The sequence below is a fragment of the Tachyglossus aculeatus genome, chromosome 2 (genome assembly GCF_015852505.1).
Source record: "Tachyglossus aculeatus isolate mTacAcu1 chromosome 2, mTacAcu1.pri, whole genome shotgun sequence".
Taxonomy (NCBI): domain Eukaryota; kingdom Metazoa; phylum Chordata; class Mammalia; order Monotremata; family Tachyglossidae; genus Tachyglossus; species Tachyglossus aculeatus.
In genome coordinates this window covers 175,517,780-175,538,614 of record NC_052067.1, presented here as the reverse complement: position 1 = coordinate 175,538,614, position 20,835 = coordinate 175,517,780, and the positions used below count along the sequence as shown (strand labels likewise).

Sequence of the window (20,835 nt, the reverse complement as noted above, 5' to 3'; positions counted from 1 at the left end):
CCCCGAGCGTTTCTGGACAAAGATAATCCGAGCAGCAGCATGAAGTATGGATTGAAGTGGAGAGAGACACGAGGATGGGAGATCAGAGAGAAGGCTGATGCAGTAGTCCAGACGGGATAGGATGAGAGCTTGAATGAGCAGGGTAGCGGTATGGATGGAGAGCCCACCGAACTGCCATGACTTTCCTCCCACCTGCCCTCCCCCGCCCCCAGAGCAAGAACCATGAGGATTCATTCAATTGTATTTGTTGAGCTCTTACTTTATGCAGAGCACTGTACTAAGCATTTGGGAATGTACAATACAAGGGAGACAGTCCATGCCCACAACGAGCTCACAGTCTAGAGGATCCTTGGCCCTGTAACCCCTCCATTTCCGGGGGTCTCTCTGCCACAGATCAATCAATCAATCGTATTTATTGAGCGCTTACTGTGTGCAGAGCACTGTACTAAGTGCTTGGGAAGTACAATGGTGAGAAGCAGCGTGGCATAGTGGATAGAGCACGGCCTGGGAGTCAGAAGGTCATGGGTTCTAATCCCAGCTCTGCCACTAGTCTTCTGTGTGGCCGTGGGCAAGTCACTTCACTTCTCTGGGTATCAGTTACCTCATCTGGAAAATGGGGATTGAGACTGTGAGCCCCACATGGGACAGGGACTGTGTCCATCCCAATTTGCTTGTATCCACTCCAGTGCTTAGTACAGTGCCTGTCACATAGAAACTGCTAAACAGATACCATAATCATTATAATTATTATTATTAGATCATCCAGATAGGCCAGATCATCCCCTCTCTGCTCTCCAGGGGGATCGTTGCTCTGGGCCCCCGAAAGGAGAGCAGAGAAGGGGGTGAGGAGAGCGGAGGAGGAGCGCAAAGTCCTGACCGGGTGGGGGGATCCCCACTCCCGGCCTCATCCTTCCCTCCTTAACAATAATAATTATAATAATAATGGTATTTGTTAAGCACTTATGTGCCATGCACTGTTCTAAGCGCTGGGGTAGATACAAGGTAACCAGCTTGGACATAGTCCCTGTCCCATGTGGGGCTCACAATCTCAATTGCTGTTTTACAGGTGAGTTAACTGAGGCCCAGAGAAGGGAAATGACTTGCCCAAGGTCACACAGCAGACAAGTGACAGAGCCAGAATTAGATCCCATGACACCTCTGACTCCCCAGCCCATTCTCGTCAGTAGTTCAAGCTGCTTCTCCTTGTTCCCACGTCCCTCTCAGCTCGGCTTCCCCATCCGACCCTGAACAGCCCCGAATTGGTCAGTGTGTGATGCTGGGGGAGGGTCTCTTTCCCGAACTCCCAAACTCTCTCCCTTTGTTCTTCCCTCCGCCCCACCCCACTACCCCACAGCACTTATGCATATATGTATAATTCTATTTATTTAAACTGATGCCTGTTCAATTGTTTTGATGTCTGTCTCCCCCCCACCCAGAATGTAAGCACACTGCGGGCAGTGATTGTCTCTATTACTGTATTGTACTTTCCAAGCGCTTAGTATGGTGCTCTGCACATAGTAAGTGCTCAATAAATACGACTGAATGAATGAATGAATGAATGAATGAATGAAAGGACTCGGCCTGTCTTTTGCAGGGCTCACACCTAGGGTCTAGTGTCAGACCCTCCTCCAGGCCCCAGCCACCTTGCTGCGGCCTGAAGGGATGGGCCTTTCTTCCAGAACTGCTTGCTGGATGGGGTGTCCAACTCAGCCCTGTCCTGGTACAGGCAGCTCCCGACGGGGGTGGGGCCCTGAGGTTCCTCTTCTTCTCTGGGATGAGGGAGGGACCCGAGCACCTCTCGACCAGGAGTCCTGGAATGGGTTGTTTCAGCTGACCCTCAACTGTCTCCATTCTGCTCGCAGTGCTGTTTATCTCTGTGCCCAGAGATGCACACAGCGTCAGGTGGGGAAGGGTCCGTGCCAAATTTCCTCTTCTAATAAAAATAATAATCACGACATTTGTTAAGCGCTTACTATGTGCCAGGCACAATACTAGGCACTGGGGTGCCAACAAGCAAATGGGGCTGGGCACAGTCCCTGTCTTACATGGGGCTCACAGTATGAATCCCCATTTTACAGATGAGGGAACTGAGACCCAGAGAAGTGAAGTGACTTGCCCAAGGTCACACAGCAGATAAGTGGCAGAGCCAGGATTAGAACTCATGACCTTCTGACTCCCAGGCTTGTGTTCTATCTGCTATGCCACTCCCTTCTGTGTTGCCCTGATTTGCTCCCTTTGTTCTTCCCCTCCTCCCACAGCACTTATATACATACCTTCCATTTATTCATTTGCATTGATGTCTGTCTCCCCTGCCCCCTAGATTGTAAACTTGTTGTGGGAGGGAATATACCTGTTTTTTGCTGCATCATATTCTACCTGTGCATTCAACTTTCAAAATAGCACTAAAATCCACCCTTTCCTCTTCATCCAAGTAGCTACCACATTAATCCAATAACTTATTTTATCCCACGTTGATTACTGTATCAACCCCCTTGCTGGCCTCAGTACCTCCTGTCTGTTCCTGCTCCAGTTCACACTTCACTCTGCTGCCAGGATCATTTTTCTACAAAACTGTTCAGGCCATGTTTCCCCATTCCTCAAGAATCTCCAGTGGTTGCCCACCCACCTCTGCATCAAACAGAAACTCCTCACCATTGGCTTTAAAGCATGCAATCACCTTGCCACTCCTAACCTCTTCTCACTACTCTGCTACTAAAACCCAGCTGGCAAACTTTTCTCCTCTAATGCTAACCTTCTCACTGTACCTCCATGTTGTCTATCTCATCACCGGCCCCTGGACTGGAGCACCCGAATGATAATAATAATAATAATAAGGGTACTTTTTAATCGCTTACTATGTGCCAAGCACTGATCTAAGCACTGGGGTGGACACAAGTAAATCAGGTTGGACACTGTCCCTGTCCCACATGGGGCTCACACTCTTAATCCTCATTTTACAGATGAGGTCACTGAGGCCCAGAGAAGTTAAATGACTTGCCCAAGGTTACACAGCAGGCATGGGGCAGACCTGTGATTAGAACCCAGGTCCTTCTGACTCCCAGGTTTATTGTATATCTACTAGGCCATGCTGCTTCTCTCCCTCTTCATATCTGACAGACTATTACTCTCCCCGCTTCAAAGCCTTATTGAAGGCACATCTCCTTGAAAAGGCCCTCCCTGACTAAGCTTTCCCTTCCTCTTTTCTCACTTCCTTCTGTGTCTTACTTCCTTATCTGTAATGTATTTATTAATGTTAATGTCTGCCTCTGGCTCTAGATAGTAGCTCGTTGTGGGCAGGGAACATGTCAGTTTATTGTCATATTATACTCTCCCAGGCATTTAGTACAGTGATCTGAACACAGTAAGCGCTCAATAAATACAATTGACTGAATGACTGACTGACTGGCTAACAGGAATGGGGAAGGGCTGGGGATTAAGACTGTGAGCCCCACAGGGGACAACCTGATTACCTTGTATCCATCCCAGTGCTTGAAACAGTGCTTGGCACCTAGTAAGTGTTTGACAAATACCATTATAATAATAATTATTATTATCATCATCATTAAGGACCACAGAACGTGGAGCACGGTCATTCACAAGAGTGGAAGGGGAGAGGAGAAGGGCTGTGGGCATAGGCAGAGAGAAACACCATTGCAGAACACCTGATTCAAGAGTGGTTCATTTCTCCAGGCCCATACAGTGGGAGAGATCTCCAGTGGCTATCAGTCAACCTACACATCAGGCAAAAACTCCTCACTTTCAGCTTCAAGGCTCTTCATCACCTTACCCCCTCCTACCTCACCTCCCTACTCTCCTTCTCCAGCCCAGCCCACATCCTCCGCTCCTTTGCCACTCACCTCCTCACTGTGTCTCGTTCTCGCCCGTCCAGCCATCGACCCCCGGCCCACATCCTCCCCCTGGCCTGGAATGCCCTCCTTCTGCACATCCACCAAGCTAGCTCTCTTCCTCCCTTCAAAGCCCTACTGAGAGCTCACCTCCTCCAGGAGGCCTTCCCAGACTGAGCCCCCTCCTTCCTCTCCCCCTCCCCATTCCCCCAACCTTACCTCCTTCCCCTCCCCACAGCACCTGTATATATGTTTGTACAAATTTATTACTCTATTTTACTTGTACATATTTACTATTCTATTTATTTTATTTTGTTAATGATGTGCATCTAGCTTTACTTCTATTTATTCTATTTATTCTGATGACTTGACAGCTGTTCACATGTTTTGTCTTGTTGTCTGTCTCCCCTTTCTAGACTGTGAGCCCGTTGTTGGGTAGGGACTGTCTCTATATGTTGCCAACTTGTACTTCCCAAGCGCTTAGTACAGTGCTCTGCACACAGTAAGTGCTCAATAAATATGATTGAATGAATGAATGAGAGATGGAGAGCAAAGCCAGCAGGCCTGGGCCAGGCTGGGAAGAGGCTGTGGTTGGGATGGGTGAGTGTGGCAGGGCACACTCACCTCTGTGCAAGGCACCCATCGCAGCCTATGGGGAAGAGAGCGCATTGTGACATCACACAATTGGCCAATGGGACCTGAGGAGACCTCAAGCCCCACACTCGGGGGGAAACGCTCAGCTGGGGCACCCCTCAGTCCAGCCCCAACCCTGCCATGGGCCCCAGGCCAGTGTGGTTGGTGGTTGTTTGTCTGCTGGGAGCAGGTGAGTCCTGGGCGCAGATGGGAAATCCCCCAGCTGGGCTGGCCTGGCTCCAGCTCCAGCCCTTTCCCTGGCAGAAAAGGGAAAGGCTCACACTTCTAGACTGTGAGCCCACTGTTGGGTAGGGACTGTCTCTATATGTTGCCAACTTGTACTTCCCAAGCGCTTAGTACAGTGCTCTATACACAGTAAGTGCTCAATAAATACGATTGATTGATTGATTGATTGGCAGTGCCTGACCCCCGGCCTCTGTCTCCTGTCTTCTCTCTCCTTCCCCAACAGGCCCCACAGACACCGGAGTTGTAGAGGGCAGAGTCACCCAGGCTCCCAGATACTGGCTGGTCCAGAAGGGGAAGAATGTGACTCTGAGCTGTGAACAGAACATGAACCACGATTACATGTACTGGTACCGGCAAGATCCAGGTCTGGGGCTGCGGTTGATCCATTTCTCCAGGAACACTGGTTTTGTTGAACCAGGAGACATCCCTCAGGGATATTCAGTCTCTCGAAAAAATAAGGTGCTCTTTCTCCTGACCCTGGAGTCTGCAGGCACGAACCAGTCATCACTGTATTTCTGTGCAAGCAGTTAACCACAGCGCTGCAGCATCCCCTCTGCCCCATGCCTAAACCTCCACCTGCCTGGGGCAGGGAGCAGGAAGTTGGGAGGGGGTTGAAGGCCCTCAGGCTTGCCTCAACCTTGGACTTGCTGGACAAAGGCTGGGCATCTTGATCCTGGGACCAGCTAGGGGCAGGACAGGGACAAAGACACAGTCATACCTATCTGAGAGGTCCCTGATAAATCACCATCAGTCCCATCCCACAGTCTTCTAGACTGTGAGCCCACTGTTAGGTAGGGACCGTCTCCACATGTTGCCAACTTGTACTTCCCAAGCGCTTAGTACAGTGCTCTGCATACAGTAAGCGCTCAATAAATACGATTGAATGAATGAATCCTTGCCAGCCTCCTGCCCGTGCCCTGCATGAGAACTTTCTCCTCTCTTCCCCTTGCTGCCATCCCTGTCCTGATTCTCCCTCCAAAAATAATACTACTAATAATGGTATTAAGTGCTTATAAGCACTGGAGATGCAAGATAAATAGGGTGCACACAGTCCTTGTCCCACCTGGAGTTCACAGTTTGAGTAAGTTTAATTCCCATTTTCTGGATGTGAAATGAGGCCCAGAGAAGCTGTGACTTGCGCAAGGTCACACCACAGACAAGTGGCGGAGTCAGGATTAGAACTCAGGTCCTCTGATTCATTCATTCAATTGTATTTTTTGAGCCCTTACTGAGTACAGAGCACTGTACTAAGCGCTTGGGAGAGTACAATGTAGCAATAAACACACTAAAACAAAACACTTTGTTCTGTGCACTAGGTCATACTGATTCCCAAAAACTCCAGTTGCCCCCCTGCCTACTTTGAGCCAATCCCTCCTTCTTCCTGGTTCCTGCTTCTTCTGTCTCATGAGTAGCCTGCATGCTCCATTTCTCCCATTGCTCCAATAGAAGACCATCTCTCCCTTCCACCTTCCCAAGGATCTGCTCTTTTAATTTCCACCACCCTGTGCTGACAGCACTTTGCACTCTCAGCTTTTACAGCTGCTCCTTCTCCATCTCAGCAGGGTCGCAGGTCTGGGCTAGAGTGGGTAGTGTGACACTGGATCATTTTCATACTCTGAACACTTCCCCCAAATCTTGCTGAGGCTGCCCACGTGCCCCCGTCCCTGTGCTCCCAGGGGCCCTGAGAAGCTGGAGAAGCCAGGTCCTTTAGTATCAGTGACATGAACATATAAATCCCCTCAGTGGAACCAGAATTGTGGGGAGAGAGTCTCGCCCCCCGCCCCACCACACACTACCAATCCCCCATGGGCGGTGCCAGAAGGCAGGGGCAGTGGCATCATATACAGACCTACCCAACCCAGGCCACTGAAATCTAGGCTTCAGTGTCCAGAGCTGGGAGTTGCCTGGTCTTTCCCCGGCCCCGCCATGGGCCCCAGGCCAGTGTGGTTGGTGGCCATTTGTGTCCTGGGAGCAGGTGAGTCCTGGGTGCAGACGGGAAATCCTCCGGCTGGACTGGCCGGGCCCCAGCTCCAGCCCTTTCCCTGGCAGTATCTGGCCCCCGGCCTCTGCCTCCTGACTTCTCTTTCTTTCTTCTGCAGGCCCCGCGGACACCGGAGTCACCCAGACCCCTAGACACCTGCTGGTCCAGACGGGGACAGAGGTGATCCTGAGCTGTGAGCAGAACCAGAACCACAACGCCATGTACTGGTACAGGCAGGACCCGGGGCTGGGACTGCGGCTGATCTATTATTCTAGCAATAGCTTGACAGATAAAGGAGACGTCCCGCAGGGGTATTCAGTCTCTCGGAAGGACAAGGCGCACTTCCCCCTGACCCTGGGGTCTGCAGACATGAACCAGTCATCACTGTATTTCTGCGCGAGCAGTGTAACCACAGCGCTGCAGCCTCCCCTCCACCTTGTTCACGAACCTCCCCTGGCCCAAGGCAGGAAGAAGAAATAAAGGCCTCATCTACCTGTGAACTTTTCTATCACTGCTATACCATTCTCCTTGTCCTGCAGTTCGTAACCCTAGTGTCATTTTTGTTGCATGCCCCCCCCCCCCCACCTCGTTCTTACCAACGATGACCTTCCTGAACAGGGGGAGCCTCAGTGACACCTTGTTTCTCTGATCACCAAGGTTACTGTGGAATGTGTTTCACTTAGTTTTACCAGCATGCACATATACACTCACTCACTTGACCACCCAAGGGTCCAATACCAGTCTGTGGTCAAAGGAGCCCTTTCTGCCAATGCTTCTTTTTTCTGATTCTGAGTCCTGCTCTCCTGCTGTTTCTGCTGCCCTCAGCGTGCTTCCTTCTTGTTTCTCTGCATGCTTCTGCTCCAGGTACTTCAGTGCTGCCTCCTGTGTGCCCCATGTGATTCAAATGGGCCGCCTTTTATAGGCATCACAGCTGTGACTCTACCTGGCAGTCGTTGATTGATCCAGGCCCGTTACTGGGTAGAACAGGGAGAGAAAGGCACGCCTCCCTCCATACTCCACCCCCACAGGCCAGCAATCACCTGTCAGGTAGAGCCCATCGGAAAGTCTCTCCCTTGTTGTTTTTCGCGGGATCACAAACAGTCACTCACAAGGCAGCTTGCTGAGGGCTCACCACAATTTTGACTTCTCTCTGTCCCTCACTTCTCACTGAATCTGCCCCCAAATCCTGCTATTTCCAGTGTAAAGTGTTTCCCAGATTTCACGCCCATCCATTCTAATTCAAAATGATATATTACACCCTTGTTCCAGACCTCATCCCCTTCTCTTGGATTACTACACAGGCCTCTGTGCAGGTCTTCCTGACTCCAACTTCTTTCCCCATTGCTGGCTATCCTACCCTAAGCTACCCAAGTCTCCTTCTAAAAACTCTTTTCCAAATGCATCATTCTCCTACCAAAAACGTCGCTGACAATGACTGTGTTTCCTGGTCCCAGTTTCTCCTCTCCCACCAGCAACCTTCCCACTTCATTTCTCCTGTTCCTCCAACAGAAAGCATTTCTCCTTTTCCATCTCTCATTCTATCAGATACTTAATTTTTCCCTCAACATACCTCCCCACCCCACTCAATAATAATAATAATAATGGCATTTGTTAAGCACTTACTTTGTGTGAAGCACTGTTCTAAGCGCTGGCGGGGATACCCACTGTTGGGTAGGGACTGTCTCTATGTGTTGCCAATTTGTACTTCCCAAGCGCTTAGTACAGTGCTCTGCACATAGTAAGTGCTCAATAAATACGATTGATTGATTGATTGATTGATTGATACAAGGTGATCAGTTTGTCCCCTGTGGGGCTCACAGTCTTAATCCCCATTTTACAAATGAGGGAACTGAGGCACAGAGAAGTTAAGTGACTTGCCTAAAGTCACACAGCTGACAATTGGCGGAGCCAGGATTTGAACCCATAGCCTCTTACTCTTTCCAGTGAGCCACGCTGCTTCTCTGTGTGGCTCTCAATACCCTCACCAGGCTATGGGAAGAGTGCAGGACTGGGGGTCAGAGGACCTAGGGTCTAATCTCAATTCTGTCCCTTTTCTCTGCATGACCTTGAGCAAGTCACTTCACTTCTATGGGTTTGGGTTCCTCGTGTGTAAAATTGGGATTCAAACCTACTCCCTCCTACTTAGACTGTCCAATCTGATTGCCTTGGCTCGACTTTCGCGCCTAGTCTATGTTTAGCACACAGTGAGAGCTTAACAAATAACATAATTATTATAATTCCTGTTTCCTTCAACCCAACCAGTCTCAGCAGATTTCTCTAGGTCTCCACCAGAAGGGGGCAGCTTGACACTGACTGGTTTTAGCATGAAAGTTTTCTGCTTCCAGCACTTCCCCAAATCTCCACGATACCTCCAGTAATACCAATACTGATAATAATAGTGATGGTATTTGTTAATAATAATAATGGCATTTATTAAGCACTTACTATGTGCAAAACACTGTTCTAAGTGCTGGGGAAGTGATTGGCTACCAATCAAACTATGCATCAGGCAGAAACTCCTCACCCTCGGCTTCAAGGCTCTCCATCACTTCGCCCCCTCCTACCTCACCTCCCTTCGCTCCTTCTACAGCCCACCCCGCACCCTCCGCTCCTCTGCCACTAATCTCCTTACCATGTCTTGTTCTCACCTGTCCCGCTGTCGACCCCCAGCCCACGTCATCCCCCTGGCCTGGAATGCCCTCCCTACCCACATCCGCCAAGCTAGCTCTCTTCCTCCCTTCAAGGCCCTACTGAGAGCTCACCTCCTCCAGGAGGCCTTCCCAGACTGAGCCCCCTCCTTCCTCTCCCCCTCCTCCCCATCTCCATTCTCCCTGCCTTACCTCCTTCCCTTCCCCACAGCACCTGTATATATGTATATATGTTTGTATGTATTTATTACTCTATTTATTTATTTATTTTACTTGTACATATCTATTCTATTTATTTTATTTTGTTAATATGTTTTGTTTTGTTCTCCGTCTCCCCCTTCTAGACTGTGAGCCCACAGTTGGGTAGGGACTGTCTCTATATGTTGCCAACTTGTACTTCCCAAGCGCTTAGTACAGTGCTCTGCACACAGTAAGCGCTCAATAAATACAATTGATTGATTGATTGATTGATTACAAGGTGATCAGGTTGTCCCTCATGGGGCTCACAGTCTTACTCCACATTTTACAGATGAGGGAACTGAGGCCCAGAGAAGTTAAATCAATCAATCAAGTTAAATCAAGTTAAATGACTTGCCCAAAGTCATACAGCTGACAAGTGGTGGAGCTGAGATTTGAAGCCATGACCTCTGACTCCAAAGCCCGTGCTCTTTCCACTGTGCCACACTGCTTCTCTGAAGTGTTAAGCATTTAGTATGTGCCAGGCACTATCCTAAGTGCTGATGTGTATGCAAGCATATCTAGCCTGGTCCATTGTCTGTGGGGCCTCCATTTTAGAGACCATGAAATTTTAAGGCTCGGCCAGGATAGGTGTGTTCAGTGAGAGCAAAGTGTTTTGGTATAGGAGAGACCTGAGTCAAAGAGACCAAAGCCTGGGAGAAAATTATGAGTCTGGAGGAGAGATGCACTAAACCCTGGAAATTCTCCTCTGAGGAGTCCGGGATTCCACGGATTTCTGTCCCATGTCATCAGACTGCAATTGACTCTCCCTTAACCAAGCATGTTCCATCCCTGAAGCCTCTCCGCGGCCCCCAGGAGCACCATGCAGCTATGGCACAAGCTTGCTGCCTTGGAAACTGACTTGAAGACCCAAAACTCCTTGGGGAGGCTGGTTCTTCTACTCCCACAGCCCTCAGTCCCCCAACATGCTACCACTTCCCCACCAGGGAAAGGAGCAAAGGATCTGGTACAGTCAATCAAACCTATCTGCTAATTGTACTCTCCCAGGCACTTTAATACAGTGCTCTGCACACAGTAAGCACTCAATAAATACAATTGATTGATTGATTCAGTGAGTGCTTATCGCATGCAGAGCACTGTACAAAGCACTTAGGAGAGTCACAGAATTGGGAAACAGGTTCCCTGCTCTCAAGGAGTTTACAGTCTAGGCAGGAAGACAGACATTAAAATAAATTACAGATAGGGAAAGCCACCACGTATAAGGATCTGTGACTAAGTGGAGTGTGAGTCCCAAAGTGCTTAGGGCATATGGACCTCAGTGCATAAGCAATGGATTAGTGTGGGAAAATAGAGTGGGAAGATGAGGGAGTAGTCAAGGATGGTTTCTGGGAGATGTGACTTTAGAAGGGCTCTGAAATTGGGAAGAGTGGAGGTCTGTTGGATTTGAAGAGAGAGGGAATTTCAGGTGGGAGTGAGGGTGTGATCCCCTTTCTCCACAAAATCAGGAAGCAGCAGCATCTAGTGAAAAGAGCCCGAGCCTAGGAGTCAGAAAAACCTGGGTTCTAATTCCAGCTCTTGTCTGTTGTGTGACTTTGAGGAAGTCACTTCAATTCTCCGTGTCTCAGTTACCTCAACTGTAAAATGAGGATTAAGACTGTGTCCAATCTGATTAGCTTGTTTCTACTCCAGTACTTAGTATAGTGTGTGGCACATAGTAAGTACTAAACAATTACCACAAAAAATAATTCACACACACACACCTGTTTTCTAGGCTTTCTCACACACACAGACGCACCCCCCCCCCCCCCCCAGACTCCCACAGAGTCCAGGGAAGGGCAGTGCCATGGTCAGTCACAGGAGAGAAGGGGAGAAGAGAAGTGTCATGGGCATGGAGAAAATGTCAATGTGGAAAGTCTGATTCAAGAACGAAAATTTCTCTGGGAGCAAGCATTCATTCATTCATTCAATCATATTTATTGAGAGCTTACTGTGAGCAGAGCACTGTACTAAGCGCTTGGGAGAGTACACTATAACAATAAAAAGACACATTCCCTGCCCACAATGAGCTTACAATCTAGAGGGGGCAACAGACATTAATATAAATAAATAAATTACAGATTTGTACCTAAATGCTGTGGGGCTGGGATGGGTTATGAATCAAGGGAGCAAGTCAGGGCTAATCAGAAAGGAGTGGGAGAGGAGAAAAGGAGAGTTAGTCGAAGAAGGACTCTTGAAGGGGTTGTGTCTTCAGTAAGGATTTGAAGAGCGGGTCGGAGTGTAATTGTCGGATTTGAGGAGGGAGGGTGTTCGAGGCCAGAGGCAGGACATCAGCAAGGGGACATCGGTGAGGAGTTGTCGGTGGGATAGACAAGATCGAGGTACATTTGAGAAGGTTAGCGTTAGAGGAGTGAAGTGTGCAGACTGGGTTATAGTAAGAGAGTAGTGAGGTGAGGTAGAAGGGGGAAAGGTAATTGAGTGCTTTGAAGCCAAAGGTGAGGAGTTTTTGTTTGATGTAGTGGTGGATGGGCAACCACTGGAGGTTCTTGAGGAGTGGGGAAATATGTTCTGAGCATTTTTGTAGAAAAATGATCTGGGCAGCAAAGTATGGACTGGACTGGGGCGAGACAGGAGGCTGGGAGATCAACAAGGAGGCTGATACATTAATCAAAGTGGGGTAGGATATGTGATTGGATTAACATGGCAGCAGTTTGGATGGAGAGGAAAGGATAGATTTTAGCAATGTTGTGAAAGTGGAACAGACAGGATTAAATGATGGATTGAATATTCCGGTTGAATGAGAGAGAGGAGTCAAGGATAACACCAAGATTATGGGCTTGTGAGACAAGAAAGATGGTGGTGCCATCTGTAGTGATGGGAAAGCTGGGGAGTACAGGGTTTGGGAGGGATGATGAGTTCTTTTTTGGATATATTAAATTTAGGGTGAGGGGAGAACATCCAATAAGAGATGGTTTGAAGGCAGCAGGAAATGCAAGAGAGGGAGAGAAATCAGGGCTGGAGATGTAGATTTGGGTATCATCCGCAAAGAGGTGGTAGTAGAAACCATGGGAGTGAATGAGTTCTCCAAGGGAGTGGTTGTAGATGGAGGATAGTACAGTGCTGTGCACATAATAAGCAATCAATAAATATGACTGATTGATTTATTGATTGAGATTCTGGAAGAGAGCAAAGCCGATGGATCTGGAGCCAGCTGGGACAGAGGTTGTGTCTGGGAATTCAGATCTCCTGCTGTGGCTGGAGGGCACGCTCTGTGCATGCCTCCCAATGCAGCCTATGGGTAAGAGAGCACATTGTGACATCACACACTCGGCCAATGGGACCTAGGAGTCCAACGGGGGGAAACAGCCCTGAGCTGGGAGAAGGCCCAGTCCAGCCTCGACCCCACCATGGGTCCTGGGCAAGTGTGGTTGGTGGCCATTTGTGTCCTGGAAGCAGGTGAGTCCTGGGCACAGATGGGAAATCCTCCAGCTGGACTGGGCAGGCCCCAGCTCCAGTCCGTTCCCTGGCAGCGTCTGGCCCCGGGCCTCTGCCTCCTGACTTCTCTTTCTTTCTTCTGCAGGCCCCGTGGGCACCGCAGTCACTCAGACCCCCAGATATCTGCTGGCCCAGTCGGAGACAGAGGTGATCCTGAGATGTGAGCAGAACCAGAACCACAACGCCATGTACTGGTACCGGCAGGACCCGGGGCTGGGACTGCGGCTGATCTATTATTCTAACAACGTAGGCTTGACTGATGAGGGAGACATCCCCCAGGGATATTCAGTGTCTCGGAAGGAGAAGGCGCACTTCCCCCTGAACCTGACTTCTGTGGACACGAGCCAATCGTCACTATATTTCTGTGCGAGCAGTAGAATCACAGTGCTGCAGCGTCCCCTCTGCCCCATGCATGAACCTCCCCTGGCTCGGGGCAGGAAGCAGAGAAGGGGAATGAAGGTCTCATCTACCTGTGAACTTCCCCATCACTGCTACAGCATTCTGGGAGATGTGATTATGTAGGGCTTTGAAATTGGAGAGAGCGGAGGTCTGTCAGAAATGAAGAGAGAAGGAATTTCAAGTGGGAGGGAGAATGTGATCCCACTTTCTCCACAGAATCGAGAAGCAGCATCATTTAGTGGAAAGAGAAGAACCTGGGTTCTAATTCCAGCTCTGCTACTTGTCTGCTGTATGACAGAGCAAGTCACTTCACTTCTCTGTGCCTCAGTTGCCTCAACTGTAAAATGCAGATCTTAACCGTAAGACCGTGTCCAATCTGATTAGTTTGTTTCTACTTCAGCACTTAATACAGTGTGTGGCACATAGTAAGCACTAAACAAGTACCACAAAAAGATAATTCACAAGACACCTGTCTTCTAGGCATGCACACAAATGCACACATATCAGACTTCTCCCCTCCCCACAGAGTCCAGGGTAGGGCAGCAACACAGAGGGACATGATCAGATACAGGAAAGAAGGGGAGAGAACTGCCATGGGCATGGAGAAAAAGCCAAAGTGAAAAGTCTGATTCGAGAATGAAAATGGCTCAGTTCTCTGGGCACAAGCATCTATTTGTTCATTCATTCAGTGGTATTTATTGAGAGCTTGCTCGCTGAGTGAAGAGCACTGTACTAAGTGCTTAGGAGAGCATAATGTAACAATGATCAAACAGTTGCTGCCCACAGTCTAGTGGGGGCAGCAGACATTATTATAAATAAATAAATTACAGATATGTACCTACATGCTGTGGGGCAGGGAGGGGAGATGAATAAAGGGAGCAAGTGAGGAAAATGCAGAAGGGAGTGGGAGAAGAGGAAAGAAGGGCTTAGTCATAGAAGGCCTCTTGGAGGAGATGTGTCTTCAATAAAGCACTGAAGAGGAGGAGAGTAATTGTCGGATTTGAGGAGGGAGGTTGTTCCAGGCCAGAGGCCGGATGGCGGTGAGGGGACATTAGGGAGGGATTGGCAGTGGGATAGGTATTTTATTATTATTATTATTATAGATGTACAGTGAGAAGGGTAGCATTAGAGTAGTGAAGTGTGTGGGTTGGGTTGTTGTAGGAGAGTAGTTAGGTAATCTCCCATCCTCATGTCTCTCCCAACTTCAGTCTATACTTCACTCTGCTGCCCAGATTATCTTTCTAGAGAAACGCTCTGGGAATGTCACTCCCCTCCTCAAAAATCTCCAGTGGTTGCCTATCAACCTTCGCATGAAGCAAAAACCCCTCACTACTGGCTTCAAAGCTCTCCATCACCTTGACCCCTCCTACCTCACCTCCCATCTCTTCTTCTACAGCCCAGCCCGCCCCCTCCGCTCCTCTGGTGCTTAATCTTCTCACTGTGCCTCGTTCTCACCTGTCCCGCCATCGACCCCTGGCCTATGTCCTACCTCTGGCCTGGAATGCCCTCCCTCCACACATCCGCCAAATTAGCTCTCCTCCTCCCTTCAAAGCCCTACTGAAAGCTCACCTCCTCCAGGAGGCCTTCCCAGACTGAGCTCCCTCTTTTTCCTCTGCTCCTCCTCCCTTCCCCATTGCCTCCACTCCCCCCCCTGCCCTACCCCCTTCCCCTCCCCACAGCTCTTGTGTATATTTGTATATATTTATTATTCTATTTTATTAATGAAGTATATATATATCTATAATTCTATTTATTTTGATGGTATTGATGCCTGTCTACTTGTTTTGTTGTCTGTCTTCCCCTTCTAGACTGTGAGCCCGTTGTTGGGTAGGGATTGTCTCTGTTGCCAAATTGTACTTTGCAAGCACTTAGTACAGTGCTTTGCACACAGTAAGCACTCAATAAATACAATTGAGTGAATGAATCAGGCCCAGAGAAGTTGTGATTTGCACAGGGTCACACCACAGACAAGTGGCAGAGGCAAAATTAGAACCCGGGTAATCAGGTTGTTCCACGTGGTGCTCATAGTTCTAATCCACATTTGATAGATGAGGTAACTGTGTGCCCAAAGTCACACAGTTGACAAGTGGTGGAGTTGGGATTTGAACCCATGACCTCTGACTCCCAAGCCCAGGCTCTTTCACATTCCCTGTATACTACGAGCTTACATTCTAGAGTTCCACAGACCTTTGTTCTGTGTACTAGGTCATACTACTGCCCACAGACTCAGCATCAACTCCAGCTACCCTCATGCCTCCACTGAACCAATCCCTCCTTCTCTGTTCCTGCTTCTCCTCTTTCAACAGCAGCCTCTGCGCCAATAAGAGACCATCTGTCTCTACCACCCACCCATGGATCTGCTCTTTAAGTTTCTCCACCCTGTACTGACAATGCTCTGCCCTCTCAGCTGCTACTGCTGCTCCTTCTCCATCTCAGCAGGGCCTCGGGCCCGGACCAGGAGGGGCAGTATGACCCTTGACAGGCTTTGACTCAGTCATTTTGAGCTCTTTTGAGCTCATTCATTTATTCAATCGAATTTTTTGAGCACTTTACTGTGTGCAGAGCACTGTACTAAGCACAGAGCTCCCAACTCTTTGCCCAAATCCTGCCCTGTCTGCCTGTGTGCCCCCATCCCTGAGCTCCTAGGGCCCTGAGAAGTTGTGGGAGGAACCATTTCCCTTAGGAACAGTGACAAGCCCTGAGTGGGATCAGAATTGTGGGGAGAGGGTCTTCGGGCTCACTCCCCAACTGCCATTCCTCCCAAGATGGTGTCAGCAGGCAGGGGCAGTGACATCATACACAGACCAACCCAACCCAGATCCCTGAAATTCTAAATTTCAGCGCCCAGAGCCGGGAAACACTCAGTTCGGCCTCAACCCCGCCATGGGTCCAGGGCCAGTGTTGTTGGTGGCCGTTTGTCTCCCGGGAGAAGGTGAGTCCTGGGCACAGATGGGAAATCCCCCAGCTAGACTGCCTGGGCCCCAGCTCCAGCCCTTTCCCTGGAAGCATCTGGCCCCCGACCTCTGCCTTCTGACTTCATCATCATCATCATCAATCATATTTATTGAGCGCTTACTATGTGCAGAGCACTGTACTAAGCACTTGGGAAGTACAAATTGGCAACATATAGAGACAGTCCCTACCCAACAGTGGGCTAACAGTCTAAAAAGGGGAGACAGAGAACAAAACCAAACCTACTAACAAAATAAATAGAATAGATATGTACAAATAAAATAAATAAATAAATAGAGTTATAAATATGTACAAACATATATACATATATACAGGTGCTGTGGGGAAGGGAAGGAGGTAAGATGGGGGGGATGGAGAGGAAGGAAGGGGCTCAGTCTGGGAAGGCCTCCTGGAGGAGGTGAGCTCTCAGCAGGGCCTTGAAGGGAGGAAGAGAGCTAGCTTGGCGGATGGGCAGAGGGAGGGCATTCCAGGCCCGGGGGATGACGTGGGCCGGGGGTCGATGGCGGGACAGGCGAGAGCAAGGTACGGTGAGGAGATTAGCGGTGGAGGAGCAGAGGGTGCGGGCTGGGCTGTAGAAGGAGAGAAGGGAGTTGAGGTAGGAGGGGGCGAGGTGATGGAGAGCCTTGAAGCCCAGGGTGAGGAGTTTCTGCCTGATGCGCAGATTGATTGGTAGCCACTGGAGACTTCTCTCTCCTTCCCCCAAAGGCCCCGCAGATGCTGGGGTCACCCAGACCCTGAGACACCTTCTGGTCCAGATGGGGACAGAGGTGATCCTGAGCTGTGAACAGAACCAGAACCACGAGGCCATGCACTGGTACCGGCAAGACCTGGGGCTGGGACTGCGGCTGATCTATTATTCTAGAAACATAGACAACTTATGAAGGAGATGTCCCACAGGGGTATTCAGTCACTCAGAAGAAGGCGCACTTCCCCCTGACCCTGGGTTCTGCAGACACGAGCCAGTTGTTGCTGTATTTCTGCACAAACGGTAAAACCACAGGGTTGCAGTGGCCCCTCCACCCTGTGCACGAACCTCCCCTGGCCCAGGGCAGGAAGCAGGGAGGGGGGACGAAAGCCCCATCTACCCGTGAACTTTCCCGTAACTGCTACACCATTCTCCATGTTCTGCAGCTCATAATCCTAATATCATTTGGACTTCTCTCTGTCCCCTACTATCCAAGCTGAATCTGCCCCCAAATCCTGCCATTTCCCCTTCAAGGTGTTTCCTTGAGTTCATGGCAATCCATCCTAGTTCAAAATGACATATTCCACCCTTGTTCCAGACCGCATCTCCTTCCCTAGGATTACTACACAGGCCTCTGTGCTGGTCTTCCTGCTTCCAACCTCTTCTGGTTATCCTAACCTAAGATAGCCGGGTCACCTTCTAAAACTCTTTCCCGAACGTATAACTCTCCTACCAAAAACGTCGCTGACAATGACAGTGTCTCCTGGTCCCTGTTTCTCCTGTCTCTCCAGCAGCCTCCCCACTCCATTTCTCCTGCTCCTCTGATAGTAAGCATCTCTCCTTTGTCATCTCCCCTTCCATTAGATCTTTAATTTTCCCTCCAATCCACCTCCCTACCCCACTCAGTACCCTCACCAGGCTAAGGGAAGAGGCCGGGCCTGGGGGTCAGAGGAGCTTGGCTCTAATCCCAACTCCTTCCCTTTTCTGCTGTGTGACCTTGAGCCAGTTACTTCAATTCTGAGTTTGGGTTTCCTCATGTGTTTAATTGGGATTCAAATCTACTCCCTCCTACTTAAAAATGTGAGCCCTGTGTGGGACAGGGAGTGTGTCCAATCTGATTACCTTGGCTCGACCTCGGCGCTTAGTCTAGTGTTTACCATATAGTGAGAGCTTAACAAATATCATAATTATTATAATTCCCCTTCCCTTTCAACCCAGTCTCATCAGCTTTCTCTAGGTCTCCACCAGAAGGGGGCAGTTTGACATTGTGACTGGTTTTATCACCAACATTTTCTGCTCCCAGAAGTTCCCCAAATCTTCATGATGCCTCCAGTAATACTACTACTAATAATAATAAAAATAATGATATTTGTTAAGCTCTTAATACGTGCCAGGCACAGTACTAAGCGCTGGAGTGAATACAAGCAAATCTAGCCTGGGTCCGTTGCTTGCAGAGCCTCCATTTTAGAGACCGTGAAATTTTAAGGCTCTGCCAGGATATCTGCGTTTCAGTGAGAGCAGTATACTGTTGGAGGAGACATCTGAGTCACAGAGACCAAAGCCTGGGAGGGAATTGTAAATCTGGGGGGGAGACGAGCTAAACCCTGGAAATTTTCTTCCCTCTGAGTCTGGGATTCCATGGATTTCTCCCCTTTGTCATCAAACTGGAATTGACTATGCTTTAACCAGGTATGTTCCATCCCTTCAAGCCTCTCCATGGACCCCAGGGGCACCATGCTGTTGTGGCATAAGCTTGTTGCCTTGGAAACAGTGACCTAAATACCCCTAACTCCTTGGAGAAGCTGGTTCTTCTCTTCTGCAGCCTGTAGTCCCCCAGACCTGCTACCCCTTCCCCCACCAAGGAAAGGAGTAAAGACTTTTGGTACAGTCAAACGTGTCTGCTAATTGTACTCTCCCAAGCTCTTAATATAGTGCTCTGCACAAAGTAAGCACTCAATAAATACCATTTATTGATTGATTCATTCATTGAGTGCTTATTGCAGGTAGAGCACTGTAACAAGCACTTGGGAGAGTTCCACAGAGTTGGTGGATAGTTCCCTGATTTCAAGGAGTTTACAGTTTGGACAGGAAGACAGACATTAAAATAAATTACAGGGAGGGGAAGCCACCCTGTAGGGATCTTTGAATAATTGTAGTGCCGATGCAGGGGTGAGTCCCTAAGTGCTTAAGGCATGTGGACTTAAGTGCATAGGCAATGGATTAGGGTGGGAAAATAGAGTGGGAAGATGAGGGATTAGTCAAGGAAGGTTTCGAGGAGATGTGATTTCAGTAGAGCTTTGAAATTATGGAGAGCGGAGGTCTGTTGGATTTGAAGAGAGAGGTAATTTCTACTACCTGCTCTGCTACTTGTCCGCTGTGAGATTTTGAGCAAATCTCACTTCTCTGTCAATTTCCTCAACTGTAAAATAAGGATTAAGACCGTGTCCAACCTGATTAGCTTGTTTCTACTCCAGCACTTAGTACAGTGTGTAGCACGTAGTAAGCACTAAAGTACTACAAAAAATAATTCACACACATACGCACACATTCCAGACTCCACCCTTTTCCTCACAGAGTCCTGGGAGGGGCACTGCCACAGAGGGGCATCATCAGTAACAGGAGAGAAGGGGAGAGAAGAAGTGTAATGGACATGGAGAAATAGCCAATGTGGAAAGTCTGATTCAAGAATGAAAACTGTCCATTTCTTCAGGCACAAACATTCGTTCATTCATTCATTCAATCGTATTTGAGTGCTTACTGTGTGCAAAGCATTGCACTAAGAGCTTGGGAGAGTTCAGTATAACAATAAACAGACATGTTTGCTGCCCACAACAAGCTTACAGTCGGTTGGGGTGGGGGCGGGGCGACAAACATTAATATAAATAAATAAATGACATATGTATCTAAATGCTGTAGGGGAATTACTAAAGGGAGTAAGTCAGGACAATGCAGAAGGTAGTGAGAAAAGAGGAATGAAGGGGAGTAAGTCAGTCCGGCCCACGTCCTCCCCCGGGCCTGGAATGCTCTCCCTCTGCCCATCCGCCAAGCTAGCTCTCTTCCTCCCTTCAAGGCCCTACTGAAAGCTCACCACCTCCAGGAGGCCTTCCCAGACTGAGCCCCTTCCTTCCTCTCCCCCTCGTCCCCCTCTCCATCCACCGCATCTTACCTCCTTCCCTTCCCCACAGCACCTGTATACATGTATATATGTTTGTACTTATTTATTACTTTACTTATTTATTTATTTTACTTGTACCTATCTATTCTATTTATTTTATTGTGTTAGTATGTTTGGTTTTGTTCTCTGTCTCCCCCTTCTAGACTGTGAGCCCACTGGGTAGGGACTGTCTCTATATGTTGCCAGCTTGTACTTCCCAAGCGCTTAGTACAGTGCTCTACACACAGTAAGCGCTCAATAAATACGATTGATTGATTGATTGATTGACAATGCAGAAGGTAGTGAGAAAAGAGGAATGAAGGGCTTGGTCAGAGACAGTCTCTTGGAGGAGATGTACCTTCAATAAGACATTGAAGCGGGGGAGAGTAATTGTCAGATTTGAAGAGTGAGGGTGTTCCAGGCCAGAGGCAGGATGTCAGCGAGAGGATGTCAGCAAGGGGTTGGCTGTGGGATAGACAAGATCGAGGTACAGTGAAAAGGTTAGCATTAGAGGAGTGAAGTGTGCGGGTTGGGTTCTAGTGGGTGACTATTGAGGTGAAGTAGGAGGGTGCAAGGTGGTT

General features: G+C 48.9%; 2 gene segments (V, D, J or C); both read left to right on the top strand.

The window, feature by feature from the left end:
• The window catches only part of LOC119945440, a 59,982-nt gene that overhangs the window by 3,445 nt on the left and 35,702 nt on the right, over positions 1 to 20,835 (top strand). Inside the window, 1 exon segment of the C gene segment in view lies at positions 7,001 to 7,110. Within this exon segment, the coding sequence occupies positions 7,001 to 7,110 (110 nt within the window).
• Positions 4,586 to 5,255, top strand: LOC119945474. The segment is given in 2 exon segments: positions 4,586 to 4,668; positions 4,948 to 5,255. Coding segments are annotated over 2 exon segments (357 nt in total).